Consider the following 20,277-nt stretch of genomic DNA (forward strand, 5'->3'; position numbering starts at 1 on the left):
AAAACGGAAGAAAGATATAAAAGTCTGCATTTTCAAAGGGTCCACCGTGTGAATGAATGACAGAATGAGCAAACAAGGACTACAGCTCGTTCTCTTTAATTTCATGATCCCACGGTACAGAGGCCCCAGAACAAAAAGCTTCCAGAGAACGAAGCAGGTTACCTACCCAGAATTCTTCATGCTAGTGCCACGCCTCTCAGCAGTAAACTGGTTACTAAAATGCAATGGAATTCAACCTTCAAAATTCTGAAGGAAAACTATTTGAAGCCTGAATTCTATACCCAGCCAAGGTATGTACCAGGTGAGAAAGTGAAAAGGACATTCTCAAACATCGTGTGGACAGCACGCACACACACACCCTTTCTGAAAAAATTACTTCAGGAAGTGCTCTAGAAAATTGCAAAATAGATACAAAAGAGAGAGAGAGAGAGAGAGAGAGAGGGGAAGAGAGAGAGAGAGAACATCTAAGAGAGCATAGAACTTGTCCAAGAATGCAATTAAATAGCATGATATCAGCTGATCATACCCATATAAAAAGGCAATTCACATTAGAACTTCAACCAATAGTATGATTTCAAAACTGGATAACCAAGTGATGTTATAAAGGCATATACAGTCTTCTACCAATAGGGGGGAAATGTGGCAATTAGAAAATCCAGGAAAAAAAACAAAACAGTTATAGCCCAAACTAGAAGCCAAACTGAAGTATGGCATGATCTTGAGTACCAATAGCGTGTAAGAAATTCATATGCTCTCCCATCACAGGCATCATACTACTTTGTTTATAGTTAATATTGTTTACATAGCATAATAGTGATTACTGCTTTTTGGAATCAAGTATAACTATTAAACTTTGATGATATAAAATAAATGTTACAGTTAACAAATTGGAGAAGAAATGTGAGGAAATCAAGGTAAAGATTATAAGGAGTACTAATTTTTCTTAACTTATGAAGTGGCAAGATTATGTCTAAATAATTTATAGAATTAATGATGCAATAAATTTAACTATAAAGGCCCCCCATAAAAAGAAAAAATGAGGAGAATAAGTATTAAAAGTAAAACTTCTCATTTTTCACAATGGGGATATACTAGATTACTTGAGATCAGTCAAAAATAAAGTTTAGCACATTATATATAAAATTGGGATAATCAGCAGAAGAATTAAAAAGAAACAAGGTCTGCCCGGCCGGTGTGGCTCAGTGGTTGAGCACTGACCTATGAACCAGGAGGTCACGGTTTGATTCCCAGACAGAACACATGCCCGGGTTGTGGGCTCCATCCCCAGTGGGGGGTGTGCAGGAGGCAGCCGATCAATGATTCTCTCTCATCATTGATGTTTCTATCTGTCTCTCCCTCTCCCATCCTCCCTGAAATAAATAAAAATATATTTTTTAAAAAAACTAGAAAAGGTCTAAAATGGTTATCTCTGAGGATAGGAACTAGTTGGAAGAGGTAGAGGGTAGAAAGAGTGTTACTTTGCATTTTATACTTTTGTGTATTATTCAAAGTCTTATGTTTATAAGACTATTACTTCCCGAAATTAATGCACGCATGCACACACACACACACACACACACACACACACACACATCACTAGAATTCTCTTTCCCTAACCAATGCAGGACAAACACCGAGAAATTCTATTTTATTTTTTTTTTTCCTTTTTCTATATCCCATGTACTATATACCAACCTTCTATAATGATATTTCAGAGGAGACACAATTAATTAAACAGACTCAACAACCACTCTGAACCCTTGATAAAAGGTGGTGATGGCAACAGCTTACATTTCTGTTAAAATTGCCAAAGCCCACCCACATCCATGATCGTATTTAAAAGTACCTTCCTTCACACAGCAGTGAAATCTGAAAACGCTTTCCAAATTTCTAAAATGAGAATAACATAAAAGACATTAAACTGGACACAAATGGTCAGCCGCTTTGAGAACAGTTTGGCAGTTTTGATAGCGTTAAACGTAAACTTACCGTAGGACCCAGCAATCTCATTCCTAGGTTACAGCCCAAGAAAAATACATCACACAATCACATGCACACACATGTTCACAGCAGCTTTCTTCATAATAGCCCCAAACTAGAAACAGGTGGAATACTACTCAACAAGGAAAAGGAACAAACTAATGAAAAACACAACTATACAAAGGAATCCTAAAAGCTCAGGCAATGTACTTCCCAAACCCTGCTTTCATCCCATTATTCTCTCGCGTTTATATTTTCATGACTTTGCTCAAGGACCAGAGACCTCAAGTTTTATCCTTGAGGTCTCAGCCCCATGACCTTTTTGCAGACGCATCACCATGGTCACCAGAGTAACCGCTTCATTGCCATGGTTACGTACTCATTGCATGGCTCCCTCGCTCAGCCCACAGCTTAAGCTGTGGCCCATCTGAGGGTACCTGCCACCCTCTCTCCAGCCCAGGCCCTCAGGGACCGCATGCTGGGGGAAGGGTCCTAATAGCTCCTCCCCCAGCCCGTCTCCAGGCTGTGAGGCACAGCCTGCTGGCCTGGCCAGCCCTCTCCCTCCCACACGTGCCGTGCTGAGAGCCAGAGGGGGTGAAAGCAGGGTGTCCAGGTCCCGAGGAGGAGAAAGCTAGAAGGTCCTTCCTCAGGACGGTACGGGGAGCACAGAGGAGGGAGGGAGGGCCCTGAGGCCCAGCCCCGAGGGTGATGAACGAGGAGCAGAGGACCAGGCCTCCAGCAGCCTGGCCACGGTCTTCCACCTTAACACTCAGCCCACCTCCCTGCTCCCTTCCGGCCCTCGGCTGTGGGTGCGGGGTCCAGGCTGGGTGACTTTCAGTATTTGTAAGCATCTCATTAGAACAATAAAGCATTTGGAGTGTGAAAAAAAAAAAGTATTATGCAATGTGAAAGTAATCAGACTCAAAGGGCTACATGTTATATGATTCAACTTGTATGAAATTGCAAAATTACAGTAACAGCAGAGTAGTGGTTACCAAGGGAATGCCGGAATTTTTTGGGTGATAGAAATGTTCTATGTCATGATTATAGTGTTGGTTACACTCCTTTAAAAGTTTAGCAACATTCATAAAGGGCACGCTTAAAATTGGTATATTTTGTTATATGTAAATAACTCAATAAAGCTGATTTTATAAAGCTCAAAAATACACAATCACATTTAACTATTGTCAACAGCTTTCAGCATAGGTATGAACCACAGACCCTAAAAGAATATTAAAATCACACCTTAAAAGGCAATGTTTAACCAGAAAATGACATCAATAACCGAAAAGTCCTGAGAATGGAAGAGCCCTCAGCCTACTCAATGTGGCCACGTGGATAAGCAGTGGTTGCCTAGCAACTAGTCCAAACTCTAGAATTCTAATAAACACATTGACCACATTAGCAGAGGTGATCTCATAGAGGATAAAATGTTTTACATTGACGAGTTCTTCCTTTAATATTACAAAAGCATAATAATGCGTTTGAATTATGTATCTAAAGCGGGAGTAAACAAGAAATACTAAAAGTAGATCATGAAAAACAAAACATTAAATTAAACATAAACACACACACACACACACACACACACACACACACCCTTTCCTCCTGTGGTCTTCCAATCAGGACTTTACTTACCTACTCATGAGATGGTGAATCTTAATCCCTTCCCCTACTACCATCCAAATTGGCTTAACATAACTGGATTATTGGGTTTATGTTTACATGTCTTAAAACGCATACAAGTTAGGCAATTATTTTCAATATTAAATCATTCTACAGATTTCTCTCTTGTTATCTGTAGAGTCAGCAGGCAACACAGAAAACACGACACCAATTTTCTGTAACCTACATGCACACAACATACCAGAAAGCCAAACTTGATTATAAATTATCAAAATAAAGAATGACAGTCCGGCCGGCATGGCTCAATAGTTGAGCACTGATCTATGAACCAGGAGGTCATGGTTCGATTCCCAGGTTGCGGGCTGGATCCCCAGTGTGGGGCGTGCAAGAGGCAGCCGATTAAAGATTCTCTGTCATCATTGATGTTCTCTCTCTCTCTCTCTCTCTCTCTCTCCCTCTTTCCCCCTTCCTCTTTGAAATAAATATATATATATATATATCTTTATAATATATATATATATATATATATATATATATATATATATATATCTTTAAAAAAAAATTACAAAGAATCCTTGAATAACAAGCAAATTCCTAACACATATGCTAAATATCATTTCTCTCTTACTGGACATAGTACATCACAGTTTACTTTGTTAACAGCATCAGAAAACAATACCAACTTCCCAGACCCCACCCAGCGTTAGCACACTTACCAACCACACGCTTTGGTTCTGTGGAACACTTACCCCTCTTCTGAACCCAACCTTCCTTCACAATGGTCACATCGCTCATGGTGGCTCCCCGCTAGCCCCCAACTTGGAGAAATGGGAGTTTGTGATATCAGCTTTGGGGTTTTTATCTGCTGCTGCTGCCCTTCCCACTCTCTAGTGATGACTCAGCCTGGAAGGAAGTATTGAAGAAAGAATGTCTTTTTTTTTTTCCATTCTTGGAGATCACACAGCAATAACAAACAACCAATTCTTTGTCAATGCCTTCAATGGGCCTGACCTTACATAAAAGCCCAGCTCTTCAAACTGGGGGACGCATTTATTAAACAGTTGTATAACGAACACACTTCCCTCGTCTTGTGACAGGTTTCAAATGAGAGGGAAACTTTTCACCTAAGAGGCTGCAATAAAAAAAAAAATGTCCTTCAGAAAACCACTGTCACACCTACCCAAAGAATACAGAACATCTGTTTGGTGATGTGTGTTTGAGGCGAAAGGCAAGAGAATGAACGTTACGTGGACTGAACAGTAAATCTTCCACCTATGTCTAATTTCAAAAATCTCTGTCAGTTTAAAAATAGTTATGGGGAAGCCATTGTGAATGTTTTCAATTGCTGTATTTTATGGAAAATACCACGTGCTACGAAACCAACATTTAGGTATGCTTAGTGCTGCTTGGTTCCAAGAAATATTTTAGGTTGGTGACAATAAGTAAAACATTATAAATAATACTAAATCAATTACTTTTAAAGTAGACAAAGTAAAACAGGGAATATGAAAATATAAACAAGTAGGGAGTATTCAAGAGGTGCCAGGAAACTCGTATACGCGCTTAAGCCTGTTAGTCATATAGGTCATCTTCACAACCACCTTAGGAGGGTACTATTAACCCCATTTCACAGATGGGGAAACTGAGGTTCATAGAGATTAAACAGCTTGCCCGATTTGAACACAAAATGATGGAGCCAAGCTGTCTCACTCCACAGCCTGCATTCTTAACTCCAAAACATTACCTTAAATCAGTGATTTTCAACTAGTGCGCCGCCAGAATTTCTAAAACGTGTAATACTACCAACACAATAGACAGATGAAGTATTACAGAATTGTATACCTGAAACCTACGTAATTTTAATAACCAACGTTACCTCAAGAAATTCAATTGAAACAAAACATCCAATACCTGACTATTTAGTCAAGGGCACTGACCTCTTTCCCTTAGATGATCAAATAAAAAAAAAATGACAACAGCCCTGGCCAGTTTGGCTCAGCGGATAGAGCGCTGGCCCACTGAGGGGTCCCGGGGTTCGATTCCGGTCAAGGGCAAGTACCTGGGTTGCAGGCTCAATCCCTGACCCTTGTCGGAGCACGTGTGGGAGGCAACCAATCCATGTGTCTCTCGCACATCAATGTTTCTCTCTCTCTCTGTCTCTCCCCGTCCCTTAAAACGAAAAAAAAAATAATAATAATCGCCAATACAATAGGGGTCCAGTGTGACGGAAAATTATACGGCAGGATTTTAGTAACTCGTTTGTATGTGCCATGAAATGAAAAAGGTTGAAAACCGCTGCCTTCAATGAAGATTAAAAGGACGCCGGAGTAAAAGCCTGTGCATTTGTGAAGATGGGCCACGCAGGAGGCATGAGCTATCAGGAAGCAATGCACATAAGGAAACACGATAGGTTTCAATATTTACAGCACCCATAAGTATTTTTAAAAAGAAGAAGAAAAAAAAAAAGAAGTTGCTCAGAAGGAATATAATTCTTCCTGGGACAAAAATCTGAAATTTTTATCATGGGTCTTTACAAGACACCTTCTAGTGTAAAAAAAACAAACAAAACACAAAGTCCCCAAAATATCCTCACACACAAATAGCACTGCGTTTTACAGGGTGATCTCTTATGGTCCCTCTCAACCCGAAAAGGGGAATACCAAGATAACACTGAGTGAAAGCATTTCCCAGAAAAGGACCAAAACCATGGCCCAGGGACACAGGCGTAGGTTTCAGATAACCAGGGAACGGACAGACAGGCTGCATCAGGTGCTGTTTTCTCCAACTGGGTTTGGATCAGTAGGCCTAGCGGTGAGTCAAGGAGAGACCCCTTGGCTAGTGCCGGACTGAATTACAGTTCTTTTCCTGGTGCAGGTGAAGGGCACGGCCTAACCACGGATGCATCCAGGCATCCAGTCAGGCATCCACGGTCTGTGTGGCTGAAGCAGAGCCCATGGCCGTCGAGTGCCCTGGGGCTGCCGCAGGACCTCCAGGCAGGGCCCAGCCTGTCCTCAATCCTCAGGCTCTCCTCCTGGAGAGTCCGAAGGGATATCAGGGTCTGGGGGTACTTCCCCAAAATATGTTTGACAGGATATTACAAAGAAATTCTGGAAAATTTTTTTAAAAAAAAGAAAGATGGAAAAAGAAAAATTCTTGGGTCCAATAAGTTGGGAAAATCCTACAAACCATGTCTCTTTCTCTTGAAACCTGACGATAAACATATTAAGCATCTCAGCAAATCCTCAATGTATCTGAACACACAGGACTCTTTTTTTCCTTTTTCTTCAGTAGCGTGTATTGATATCCAGAAATGCCACAGGATGTGGCCACATAATTCAAGACAAGACTCATTTCGCCATTAAAAGCAGGCAACAAACAAAGAAACCACAAAACCCTGCAGTCAAGAATCCAAAGATCATTTTAATTTCGTTTATGCAACTTCCTGAAGACCTCAACATGGTCAACTGGCTACATGACACAAACAGAGCTAGATCATTAAAAGGGTTAATAACTCTTTACATAAATAGTTAAAGGGAGGTAAATACTGGGAACACTAGTACAAAAGGATGTCCTTTGAGGTGCTGCCCTGCAGGCCTTCTCTTTGGTTCTACAGTAGCAAGGGGCCTCGCATCCACTGAAAATTATGTCACATGGGTAAAGGGAAACTCCTATCTGAATACTCTTAGGATTAGAAATGGGAGAGGTCAGGGATCAATGCTTAGTAATAACCAAAAATAATCCATATCCAATAAACCTATTTAAAATGTGGACTTTCCTATTTAAATAATGTATAACCATACCCCTATTTAAAAAAAAACAAACACTAGAAAAACAAAAGTATTGTCAAAATGGATTTTTTTTTTTAAAGTGGACATTTCATTGTAAGAATCTTAAAGCTGGAAGCGACCATCAGTTTACAGTTGAGGGCAGGGTCAAGATAGATAGAGACTTGCCCAAGGTCACAGGCCTACTCTATGGGAGACCCAATACAGAGCCCCAGGCACATGCTCTTTCCACCAGCACTGCCTCTCCAGTATAAAACGAGGGGCTGAAATCTCCACATCAACCCAAAGTCAGTGAACTTCATTTTATAAAGAAACTGTTTCAAAATCTAGTATTTCAGATTTAAAAAAATGTTCACTGGCGCTTATATATTTAAACTGTTAAAATCTATGTTAAATCAATAGGATAAGATTCATCATCTTTGTGAGGGGCAGTGACCCCACACATTACAGAGAAGGGTTTATGCATTTGCAACTTACAATGTGAACAGATTCTACCCATAATCATAACTTTCAGCTTTAAACGTTGCGCCTGAGTCTCTAATGACTGAAATGACACATTCTTCGAACATAACTTAAAAGACATTCAAAGGTATCACTATGCTAGAAATAAATAAATGCTCGTTTGTATAACAAAACAATGCTATTAACTCATAAGCAGCAAGTTATACTCTCTCATTTTCCTGCAATGACAACAATTCCTGTACCTCATCATCTACCCTCTCGCCCTCAGTCTGTTAAAAATACTAATCTGCAGCTCTAGGTGGATTGGCTCAGTGGATAGAGCGTCGGCCCTCGGACTGAAGGGTCCTGGGTTCGATTCCGGTCAAGGGCTTGTACCTCAGGTGCAGACTTGATTCCCAGCCTGGGGCCACATGCGGGAGGCAACCAATCCATGTGCCTCTCTCACATCAATGTTTCTCTCTCTCTCTCTCTCTCTCTCTCTCTCTCTCTCTCACTCTCACTCTCTCCTTCCCTCTCTCCCTTCCTTCCACTCTCTTAGAAAAGCAATGGAAAAATATCCTTGGATGAGGACAAACAAAAAACCCCCACTAATCTGCAAAACGATGAGCTGGACATGAAGCATGTAATCTGTTCAGGAAAGTAGAGTGAACTTCACCTCCTCCTAACAGTCCTAACTTCCCTAGAAATCTGTTCTATCCAATGAGCTATAACAGACAAAATTTGGTTTATTTTTCTTTTAAGCCTACTTCATTAAACATTTCATCACTGAGTAACCTAATTTTTCCCATTCTTATAAAAAAAAATTGCACATGAAATTCTTGGCAGATTCAATTCAGAATTTACACAAAGTGGTTATAATAAGGGTACTTTTGTTCAGACTATTTGAGAATTTGATGATGATAATTGTACCTGAATGTCATTTTACAACTGAAAAAAAACATTTTCACATCTTTTACCTCATTCAATAGCATTTTTATTTGTAAAACAAGTTGACAGTGCCTGACATATAATAGATGCTCAACAAATATGGAATAAACCAGTGGCTAAAACAAGGAATGAAGATTCAGCTTAATAAAAAACAGACTAAACAAGCTAACGTCCTGAGTCAACAGAAAGCCATCTTAAAACCAAACTGAACTTGAACATGATGGAAGCACCTATATGTAAATAATTAAAATCATAGTAAATATTCGTCCCTGTCCATTGAAGTACATTTCCTATAGACCTCTATTAACTGTAAGGACTATCACACATTAAAATTATCCTTTCGTTCTCAACATATTTGACATTTTTTTTGTTGAGATGCTCAAGTTTCAATTCCCAAACAAATCAAGCATCAACACTACCCAAAATTATCCACTATGGGAGGGAAAAAGAAAAAGAACGGCATATTTTCTTAATAATATGGGTAAGAATATTTTAAAGGCATCTCTTTACTTATGACAACCAACCATTCAAGTTTAAGCACAAACTGTAACTTCTTCAAACATCCTGTAAAAGTATCATTCACTCAAACATATAATATGCCTATATTCGGTTAATAAATATGTATTGATTGTCTGCTCTGTGACAGGGACTATACAGTAAGTATACAGGGAGACAAGCAAAACAAAGTACTGAAAATCTGTTTCCAAACCTTTAATAATTTGCTATTAATGTGCTCCCTAGGAAACCTGTGACCAACCAATGACGACATGATTTCCCCACAGGGACCAGAACGAGTTAAGTGACAGGAAGCAAGAGTGACTACACGCAATTCAAGTCTTCAATCAGGTCGGTGTGCTTTCTACCAACCATTACATGAACGCTTGAACATATGTGTAACATTGGAGACGAGCTCTGAACATTCGTTTGTAGCAAATTATTCTTCAGAGGTCCAGTCAAGCACAATGTTCTCCAATAAATTAGAAATTAAATACCTATCAGTGTGGCATCACAGATGAAATGATAACTGCAGAGGAGAAGCAGGGTGACAAAGTGAAAGGGGCACCTCAGCCATTCTCTTTTTTACAAAGGTTGTAATTAACCTAGGTTGACAATCTCCTGTGTTAATTTCAAAGTTAAAGGCCACAGTACAATTCTATAACACAACTTTCTCTAAGCTATAAACGTGGCTGTGATTAACATGATGCAGCATAATACTCGCTCTGCACCGCAACTTTTCACATACTTCAGATATGCTAGTCAAACTGCATTCATGAAGATAACATGTTCAAAGACATGAGAACGCTGCTACTGTGAAATACTAATGCTGGTGAAGGGTAACCATAATATAATTTTACGGTATGCACCTAGGCACAAGAAATAGGTGAAACTAATGTGTGCCGTAAGTGCGTAAAGCTCTGTGAAGCTTTTGAAAGGATTTGAGGGAAAAGAAAAAAAAATACTGAAATGGAAGCGAAATTCAAGGCAACCTGCTCTGCACAAGTAACTCTAAAAGCCAGGCTGTCCTTCTCCAGGGTTATAATCCTGTGAAAAAAACATAACCCATAGGGAAGTGGGCCGCACAAATCATATATTTCGAATACCTTTCCTCTCTTCAGGGTACAATAATACACCTGGTGGATTTCCTTCAAAGTCTTTCTGTAAATATCTCCGCTGAGCGTTACATTATGGGGGATACCTGCATAAACACAGGCACGTTTCTGACTTCCCCACAACAGAGCCCTTCTTCACAACTGCCAATTCTTAAAAACCAACTCGGCCAACTTTGAAATACACATACAAAACCATAAAGCGTTTCCTCCCTCTTCCCCACACCTGATTAGGGTATTTAAACGCCATTTCAGCCAACACAGCCACTATTCATCCAACAAGCGACCTGCGCCCCAGCCGGGTGGCTCAGCTGGTTGAAGCATCGTTCCTTACACCAAAAAGGCTGCAGGTTCGATTCCTGGTCAGGGCACGTACCTAGACTGGGGGTTCCAACCCTTGTCCGGGCACATGCAAGGAGACAACGGATAGATGTTTCTCTCTCCTCTCTCTCTCTCTCTCTCTCTCTCAAATCAATAAACATATCATCAGGTGAGGATAAAAAAAGAAAAGCACTTGTGCTGAGCGATACATTTAATATTCTAATATGGAACTAACTAGGAAAACGCTTATTGGATCCTTCTGAGTCCTAAAACACTGGGCAAGCTATTGACGAATTATCCCCAACACTCCTCTTGTAGACTGTGGCTTGTCTCCATGCATAGGTACCTATACTACAGGGCCAGGTGGAGAGCTGCTACTGTAAGAATTCTGGTGGCACAGTTGGCCATATTTTCCCAATACACATGTAAGATCCTTCCAAACTCTGTCCCGGGACCTCCCTGATGATTATGAAATGGAAAAAGAGTTCACCTTACACACAAAACACAACTGGTACACGGTCCACTAAATGCCAAGAACCAGCCTGACCTTTTACCGCCAATTAAAGGGAGAGGTACCTTGTAGGTATGGCATGTTCCGAAGAGCAATGGACAAGCCTACACATTTGGGTGGCTTTTCCCAACCGGCCCCACCAGAGCGATGCCGGTCCCTGAACTCTCTGTGCCTGTATCTCCTTCGCCATAGAAACAAAGACACAGAGCATCCGAGGAACTCCAAAGAGCTCCTCAGAGCTCACGTTTATGATTCTTCAAGTTCAAATCCGCTAGCTACTTCATTTGTAACTGACATCTTAGCTAGCAGTATTGTGACTAGACAGTTCCTGTCCACCAAAGTCTAATATAGTTGGGAAGATGAGACATTCCAACACCAACTCCAATCCTAACAAAAAAAACATCTTCCTCGCTCTCCCATCCGCAGCCCCACAAACACAGGATTTCTTAACACAGGGGCGAGAAATTCACACTTGGAAGTCTTCTAGTGATCTGGGCTAGTCATTTTTATTTTATTTTTTTTACTTTTCCCTTTGAATACTAGGAAAATATACCTATTTGGGTGTGTAAAATATGTGCAGTTGGCATGAAATACATATAGAGTACTGAAAAGGAAAAGAACTAAGAAAGCAAACCCATGGCTCAAGAAGCATATGTCAATTTCTCTATCAACTACTATTTGAAGATTACCCGGCACAGGACGTACATTAACATCTAATACACTGGTGCTACAATAAAATACGTAAACATTGGAGGCAGTTAATTCAGCATTTGAAAAAACTGAAATGAAAAAGGATGTGATGATGGGTCAGTCAATCTACATTAACTTGATTTCTGGGAAAACGGTTATACTACGTTATGGAAAGTTAGCATTGTCACTGTGAACTCTAACAGGTATAAACAAGTTAGGAAAAATACTAAAAGAAAAGTGTTTCAGAATGAGGGAAGTTAAAATGAGATGGATTTTTATACACCAGAATTAGTGTTTTTCTCGTGTTTAAATCACTTTTAAAAAAATGTAGCAGGGACGGTCATGAAGATTAAATGCATATATACATACATGTTGGTCACATGTAACGGTGCCTGGCACATGGCAAGGACTCACCAGGCATTGGCTACCAAGAACGCTGCACTGAAACTCTATCATCCATGAAAGACCATGATAAAATAAGTAAGTTAACATCTGATGGTTCAGGGCTATCTTTGCAGGAGACTACAGAACAGTGCATGCGCCCTGGCCGGTTTCGCTCAGTGGGGTCCCGGGCTGCAGACTAAAGGGTCCCGGGTTCGATTCTGATCAAGGGCACATGCCCGGGTTGCAGGCCTGATCCCCAGTAGGGGGCATGCAGGAGGCAACCAATCAATGATTCTCTCTCATCACTGATGTTTCTATCGCTCTCTCCCTCTCCCTTCCTCTGTAAAATCAATAAAAATATATATAAAAAAATAAAATAACAGAACAGTGCATGCTGTAGGAAACCAGGATTTAGAATACTGATGTGAACTCTGAAACCTTAAGTTAAAAACAGAACAATCTTAAATGATCTATGTATTCTAACGAATCTGTAAAAACTGATTGTGCATTTTTAAAATTAATTTAAGAAAAATAAAAATGCAAGTCAAATTACAAGACTGATTTAGTCAAAACAAAATGAAATGGCTTCTAACATAGAAAAACACACCTGAAACCTATACGTTCATGTTGACACCAATCAATTTAATAAAAATATATATATTTTAAAAACGGAATGGCTTCTTTTTCTGTCTTGCATGTTGTTATTCAATTCTAAATGGTTTCAAATGAAATATTTTTTAATGTTGAAACTTAATCACACTCTAAAAACAAGATCCTATCAAATCATGATAAAATCCAATTAACACCTAGTTAACAATGATTGCCTGAGCTTCCCAAGGGTGAACTCTTGACCTTAAAAGGTATAACACAACAACAAAAAGTGTAGCTCTCCTTTCACAAAGATATGCAAAGTTTAAGTAAACTCTAAACTTCCACAAAATCAATTTGTAAAATGGGTTCCTCTTTTTAAAGAAATCCAAATACTTGGAAATTCCCATTGAATTTCTGTAAGAAAGAAAACCTCTCACATTTAAATCAAAAGCTGGAGTTTAAAAAATCTTAGATCCTTACTTTGCACAAGACTCTGTGCTAATAAGCACAGTTGTCCCGTGATGTGTTTAAGCAAAACGTGTTTAGATTCACAGTGATCTGAAAATAAATTTTCTTTCTAATGGATGTGATCTTCTGAATAAAATGTAAAAAAAAAAAAAAAGGTTCTCAATCAACCAGCCCCATCATACAGTTCACATTCTAATATTTGTTGAATGAATGAAATCTTATTTAAAATACTTTACAGCCATAAACTTACATGAACAACAAAACGTCCAAAGAAGAACTCTTAAGTACTCTGACAAACACAATTTAAACTAAGTCAATATCAAATTTAAAATGAATTTTTAAGTCAATATCAAATTTAAAATGAATTTTTAAAATGAAAATAATTCACTAAATCACAGAAAGGCTAAGTGTCTGGGACAAAATGAATACAAGTAATAGTTTCATAAATTATTTTGCAGTTACTTTAGTTTTTTTTTTTACACTGGAAGCAAACACGCTACCGCAAATACACAGTACAAATATATAGCTGAACCAAAAAAATCTACCTTCATCTAATTCCAATGCCATCTCATTCATGTGATATATGCTCTCCTCTCACTTTTAAAAAGAAGCTCAAGCCAATTCAAGATAGTGGGGTCAACCTGGTGAGAAAAGCAAAAAAGCAGATCTTCAGTACCATCTCGTCGGTAAACTTTCAAAGTCAAGATTGCATATTGCCAAAAGAAAATTGCGGGGCAAAGGCGGGTGGGTGTACAGTTGTGAATGCATGAAAGTTTATTCTTGTATTAGCGTTTATTCATGATTGTGCTATTTCCACATGAACAACCGCATATATGCAAAGAAGCGTGCCTTCAATCGTATACCTCAGAAAACTAGTAATTTATTCATAAGTATTTTAATGAATATGCTCATGTTTTAAACAACCATGTCGTGAATATGTGTATATGTGTGTGTGTATTAAACTACCACCTCTTGGAATATTCATATGCATTTATACATATTTTGCAATGACACTCAAGTTCTGAAGACAAAGTTTCCTAAACCATTTTTATTGGACTCTTCCACCTTTCTTTTGTTTTTTGTTTTCTTTCAGTTATTTCCTAATAATGTACCATCTACTTTAAGGAGCTCCCAGCAAAAATGAAACCCAGTGGGTTGGCTAATGACTTGAGTGTACTCAAAGCTGTGTGACCCACGCTTTCCCAAATAAGGGGCACACGCATACCTTGATGGATGGTTTGAGGCAACTGGCAATGTATGAACTGCCAAAAAAAAAAAAAAAAAAAGTCGTGACCATCTTATTAATGCTCACAATTAGCCAGCAGACACCTCAAGTCCACCCCTGACTTTCTATCTTGGAATCTCTCTCTCTCTCTCTCTCTCTCTCTCTCTCTCTCTCTCGACCAATCCCCGCCCAGGTGGAAGGAGCTGGTTTTTTATTTTCCTACCATTATTCTGATGGGAGAACGGGGAGCATCCATCCCACCCTTGACCTGTGGGCAGGCACTGCCTCTGCTTTCTCAAGATCAACACCCACGATCGCTATTGGAAACCTGACGCTTGGAGAGAGATGCAATCTGGCCTGAACGGCAGCTTCCCGGGAAATCCCGAACGCGGGGTGACCCCGCCAAGGAGCCAGGGCGAACCCAGCCAGCGGCGGCGAGCTTTCCCAACTTGGGGCTCCGGAGGGCCCACCAGCAGCATCATGGCTGATGCAGACCGATGCGCAGGAGGAGATGGACGAGAGAGAGAGGGAGAGAGAGGGAGAGAGAGAGAGAGGAGAGGCCGGTTTGTTTACTTGCAGCCCAGCCGCCGCCGCCGCCACCAGCAGCGACAGCATCCCTGGATCCGCCAAACCAGCATCTTCCGCACGTTTCTATTCTTAGCGCACAACTCCCCAGCGGATCCAACCCCACGACTAGGAAACACACAGACAGGCACGCCGCCCGCCGCCCCCCGCACCCACCCACCCCACCCCACCCCACCCGCGCCGTCTTCCCCGCGCGCCGCCGGCCGGGCGGGCGGAGGAGGAAGGAGACCCCGGGGACGCCGGCGCATCCTCGGCTGCACCCCACCCCACGCGCACGGCGGCCCGGGCGGGGCGCACGCAGACAGCCCCCTCCCCCCAACCCAAACACGCCGCCACGGGCTCCACGCGCGTTACATAACCTCGCCGCCGCCCCCGGCCCACGGGCGCCCCCTCCCCACGCCGCGCGGCCGGCGGGGAGACCGGGGAGGAGCGGGGGGGGGCGCGCGCGCGGAGTTGCGCAGAGACGGGAGGCGCCAGGGCCGGGGCAGCCCAGACGCGGCCGGTACCGCTAGGCCGGGGAACCCTGCCCCGGCCCCCCGCGCGCCGCCGCCGCCCCCCCAGATCCCCCCACCCGGAAAGTGAGGGGGTGCCCGTGTCCCCGCGCCGGGCATCCCCGGCCTTCCCACCCACACCCACACCCCAGCCTCCTGACCCAGCCCCCGCCCACGCCCCCGGCGCAGGGACAACCCAGACAACCCCCGGCCCCCCGCCCGAGGGGGCCGGGCCGGGGTCCGAGGAAGGGGGCGCGGGGGGAGGGGGCGCGGGTGGGGGGCGGTGGCTGTTACCTGCAAAGGCGGCGGCGGCGGCGGCGGCGGCGGCGGCGGCCCCGCAGCTGCTCGGGCGGCGGCGGAGGATGGAGCCGGGGGGGCGGGGGGAGGAGAGGGGGCGACTCGGGGGTCCCCCCTCCCTCCTCCTCCCCTCCTGTCCTCCCCCCACCCCGCAGAGCTCTGGCCCCCTGGAGCCCGGTGCGGCGGGAGGGCAGGCGCGGGGCTGCGGGAGGGGAGGGAGCCGCCGGGCCGGGCCGCGGCGCTGGCGCGGGAGGCGGCGGCGGGCGGGGGAGGAGGAGGCGGGGACTCGCTGGGAATCGGATGTCGGCGGCCCCGTCAGTTCTCCGGGCGGCCCGCGGGGCGGGGGCCGGGCGCGGCGGGCGGGCGGGCGGCGGGGCGGCTCGGGCCCCGGACGCGCGGCGGGGCGGGGGGCTCCGGCCTCCTCTCCGGGCGCGCCCCGCCGGGGTCCCCGCCGCCTCCCGCCCCCCTGCCTCGCGGGGCCGCCGCCGCCGCGGGGCTGGTTGTTGACTTTGAGGAAAACTCCTGACGTCAGGGCTGGCTCGCGGCGGCGGGAGCGGCTTCCCCGCGTCCCCGGCCTGCCCGCCGCCCGCGCGCCCTCCCCGCCGGCCTCGCCTCGGGCTTCCCCGCGCCCCCGACCCGCGGCGCCCCGCGCCCGCTCCTCTCGCGAGAACATCCCCCCGGCAGCCCGGCCCGAGACGCCGCCGGAGCGGGGCCGGGAGCGGGGCCGCGGTCCCGGCGGGAAGGGCCGGGGTTCCCCGCGCCCTCGTGGCGGCACCGGAGGCCGCGCGGGGAGGCGCTGCCCGGGGAGCACCCGCCGCCCCCCGCGCGGCTCCGGGAGGTCGGCGCGGGGGGCGCACCTGGCAGTGCGGTGCCCTGGGCGGGGTACCCCCGGGAGCCCGGCGCCGGAGGAGGGGACCCCACCCTCTGCACCTCGGGGGGCAGCCCCCAGCCTGCTGGATCCGGTCCGCCCTGGCCCCGGGGACCCCACTGTCCAGCCCAGGAACCCACCCAGGCCCCCCGCAGCGCTGCCCGCCAGCGTCAGCCCACACTCGGGACGCAGGTTGCCCTGGGATCGCAATTCCCTTTTAAAATCACACCTTGTGGGGGGCTGCTCGTTGCCATTGACTTTGGGGGAGCCCTGGCGGACCGCGTTCCCTGCGAAGAGGATGCATTTCTTTCTGGTGAAGTTCATGGCTCCTGTTTCTGCAAAGTTGGCCATATTTTACCATACATCACACTCCTTACAGTTACAAAAGAAGTGGTTGTTTTGGGTTTTGCTTTTTCTGACAACGTGTTTTGTCGATTCTAGAGCTCTTTGGGGGGAAAAAAATGTTATTCCGCTACAGGACTCAAACCTTGTGGATGTGCACGTGTTAAGTCTCCCAATCAAGATTCTTGCTAATGCTTTTGGCTTCTTTCTGTAGAAGAGTTTCTCCTCTTGACCTGCACTTTCTTCTCTGCTTTTCCATGTCCTGACAACATTGTGATGGTACCCATGGTTTTATACCAAGTCCCTAGTATTTATATAGTGAATATATATATATATATATATATATATATATATATATATATATATATATATATATATATATATTGCAGAGAGGAAAAGAGAGAGAGAGAAACATCAATGATGAGAAGGAATCATTGATGGGCTGCCTCCTGCAGGTTGGACCGAGCCGGCAACCCAGGCATGTGCCCATGACCGGAATCGAACCTGGGACCCTTTTTATGCTAGATCCCTAGTATTTACACAGTGAGTTGTATTAATCCATCGATGTCCACATCTCTTATGAAATGCACATCTATTGGGATGGTGGACAGGCGTATAAATCTAATAAAGAAACAGTGTGGTGTGTTTTTTTAAGTCAATTCTCTCCCCTTGTAAGGGTAACATTTCCCTGACCATTCTAGAACAAACTTTGCCATTTTTAAGATACACAATTTGCCCAAGAGAAAAGTCCTCGGTTGCTGCTTTTTTCCTTTTCCCAAATTTCCCAGCACATCATGGACTGGTGAGTAAACTGAAAAGTAAAAGACTGCATATAATTTATTCAGTTTGTCAGTGTAGAAAATATACATAATTTATTCCCATAATTATCAGACCTCTGACAGTCCCTGTTGGCAAAATAACTCGGTTACAGATTTCTTGCTGTAAATGACAAAAATGGGTCAGATTTTTATTCTACAGTAACCCAACCCACTTTTTATTTTTAAAGAAAGTAGTTCCTTATGACACCAGCACTAAAAGGGGCGGGGGGGGGGAGCAGTGCTCTGGAAAGCTTTTAAATATTTGACTTTGAGATTGTGCTAGTCTAAATTACTAGATATATCTTATTGATTGCAATTTTCATTTGTTTCCAATTTTAACCAATATATTTGTTAAATTTTAACCAAATTTGTCTTAGCCATACTGCCTCAAAACACATTGCGTAGGCTCATCAGATTGGGTTAAATCTTAGCTGGATTAAATCCTAAAATTAAGAATTGTATAAACTACCATGGAGTACATACTCCAGACTTCATGTAGAGTATTTGAAAAATGGTAAACTTCTATTTCTGCTCTACTTTGCTCTTATACTGTAGTAATTTCATCAACTTCTATAATAAAGGCGTGTTAGTTTTTATTACAGAATTATTATTTATTATAGAACTATTTTTTTTTTAATTGATCTTAGAGGAAGGGAGGGAGAGAGAGAGAAACATCAATGTGAGAGAAGAACATTGATCGGTTGCCTCCTGCAGGCACCCCAACCAGGGATGGAACCCACAACTAGGTATGTGCCCTGACCGGAAATCGAACCCGAGACCCCTTGATATGGGATGATGCTGCAACCAACCGAGGTAACACTGAGCAGGGCAGAGCTATGATTATTTAAACAACATCATTCTTTCTCTCAGACTGTGCCATCATGAATTGGCAGAATCTGCCAGTTGTGGTGTGATGGTACCTCATACAGAATGTCTGCTGGCTTTCTCCTCTTCACTGTCATCACACCCTAATAATATGGGGAACAGCAGCATGTCCATCCATGAGACTGTCCCTCCTAAATTTTGGAGAAAACGCCCTCATTGTTTTTTTTAATCCTCATCTGAGGATATTTTTCCATTGGTTTTTAGAGAGTGTGGAAGAGGGAAAGGCAGAGAAATATCGATGTGAGAGAAACACATCAATTGGTTGCCTCCTGCACGCACCCCGACCAGGGCCCAGTCTGGGAAGGAGTCTGCAACTGAGGTACATGCCCTTGACTAGAATTGAACCTGGGACCCTTCAGTCCACAGGCCCGATGCTCTATCCACTGAGCCAAACTGGCTAGGGCTCATTCTTTATTAAGCCAGATCTTCTTAAGACTAGCATCTCTCCGTAGTAGAAATTTATGCATCGTAAGAAAAGTATTCGCCCTTCTCGACTAGAAATGAGTAAATGAGATATTGAGAGCTTATTTCTGTTCCACCATTTGTGGGGGGTAATTGAAACTAGAAGGTACATTTAGAATTTCAGGACATCAGGTAACAAAAATTAAGTTACTGCTTCGTGTCATATTAAAAAGGACCTCTTGTGCCCAGTGTGTAGGACATGGCACATAGCACGCATAAAATACGTGTTTGTTGAATAAATGAATGAACAACTGGACAGATACACCTACCTCTGCTCTCTGAGCAGTCTACAAAGCACTTTCCTCTTGGATGGCTTATTGGGAAGGTCACGAACGCACTTCGGAGACGCGCAGACCTGAGTTCAAATCCTGTCTCAACAGAATTTATGTCTCAGGCAAGTTGCTGAGCTTTTCTAAACCTTCATTTCCTCCTCACGTGTGAAATGACAGTTACAACCACTTCAACTGCTTATTAAGAGAAGTAAAGGTGATGAAATACTCAGTAGTATCTAACACATAGTGAGTGGTCAGCCAGCTAAATTCCTCTACCGTGAATGTGACTATATCGGTTACCATAGCACCTAGCTGCTGCACCAAGGAAGTACAAGACCTGTCCTGGCACATAACCGTAGAAGTGGGTTTCTCCTCCGTGGAAACCTCCGCATAGGGCCCAAGTTCCTTCCCCACCTAGGCTCCCACATATTCAACACAAAATCACAACATCCAGCTGGCAGAGGGGGCAGAGCATGGAGAATCATGCAAGGAAGGTTCTATGACATCACTTCCATCCCATTCACCTTCCACTGGCTTGCACCCGCCCAGGTCACCTGACTCCAAGGCAGGCCGGGGAAGCGGAGCTTCGCCCAGGAAGGAAAAAGGAACCGGTTTGATGTCCAGCCAGCCAGTCTCTGGCACAGCTGATTCCTGAAACAACCGCGTCCAGCCTCCAGCTG

The 20,277-nt window shown here is 44.0% G+C and overlaps 1 protein-coding gene across 3 annotated transcripts in view; it reads right to left on the reverse strand.

The window, feature by feature from the left end:
• AKT3 (AKT serine/threonine kinase 3) overlaps window positions 1–16,190 on the reverse strand; it is a 214,831-nt gene extending 198,641 nt beyond the window's left edge. The window contains exons 1-3 of one of the 3 annotated variants that reach the window (XM_054712922.1): window positions 15,948–16,190; window positions 13,898–13,993; window positions 4,356–4,509 (exon numbers count right to left, since the gene is read on the reverse strand). In XM_054712922.1, the coding sequence (XP_054568897.1) occupies window positions 4,356–4,401 (46 nt within the window). In that variant the 5' untranslated portion in view covers window positions 4,402–4,509; window positions 13,898–13,993; window positions 15,948–16,190. Of the gene's footprint in view, window positions 1–4,355; window positions 4,510–13,897; window positions 13,994–14,577; window positions 14,595–15,947 lie in introns of those variants that run through there. The other 2 variants (XM_054712923.1, XM_054712924.1) reach the window with 2 other exon arrangements.
• Between the last annotated feature and the right edge of the window lie 4,087 nt (window positions 16,191–20,277).

Source organism: Eptesicus fuscus, chromosome 24, assembly GCF_027574615.1.
Source record: "Eptesicus fuscus isolate TK198812 chromosome 24, DD_ASM_mEF_20220401, whole genome shotgun sequence".
Taxonomy (NCBI): domain Eukaryota; kingdom Metazoa; phylum Chordata; class Mammalia; order Chiroptera; family Vespertilionidae; genus Eptesicus; species Eptesicus fuscus.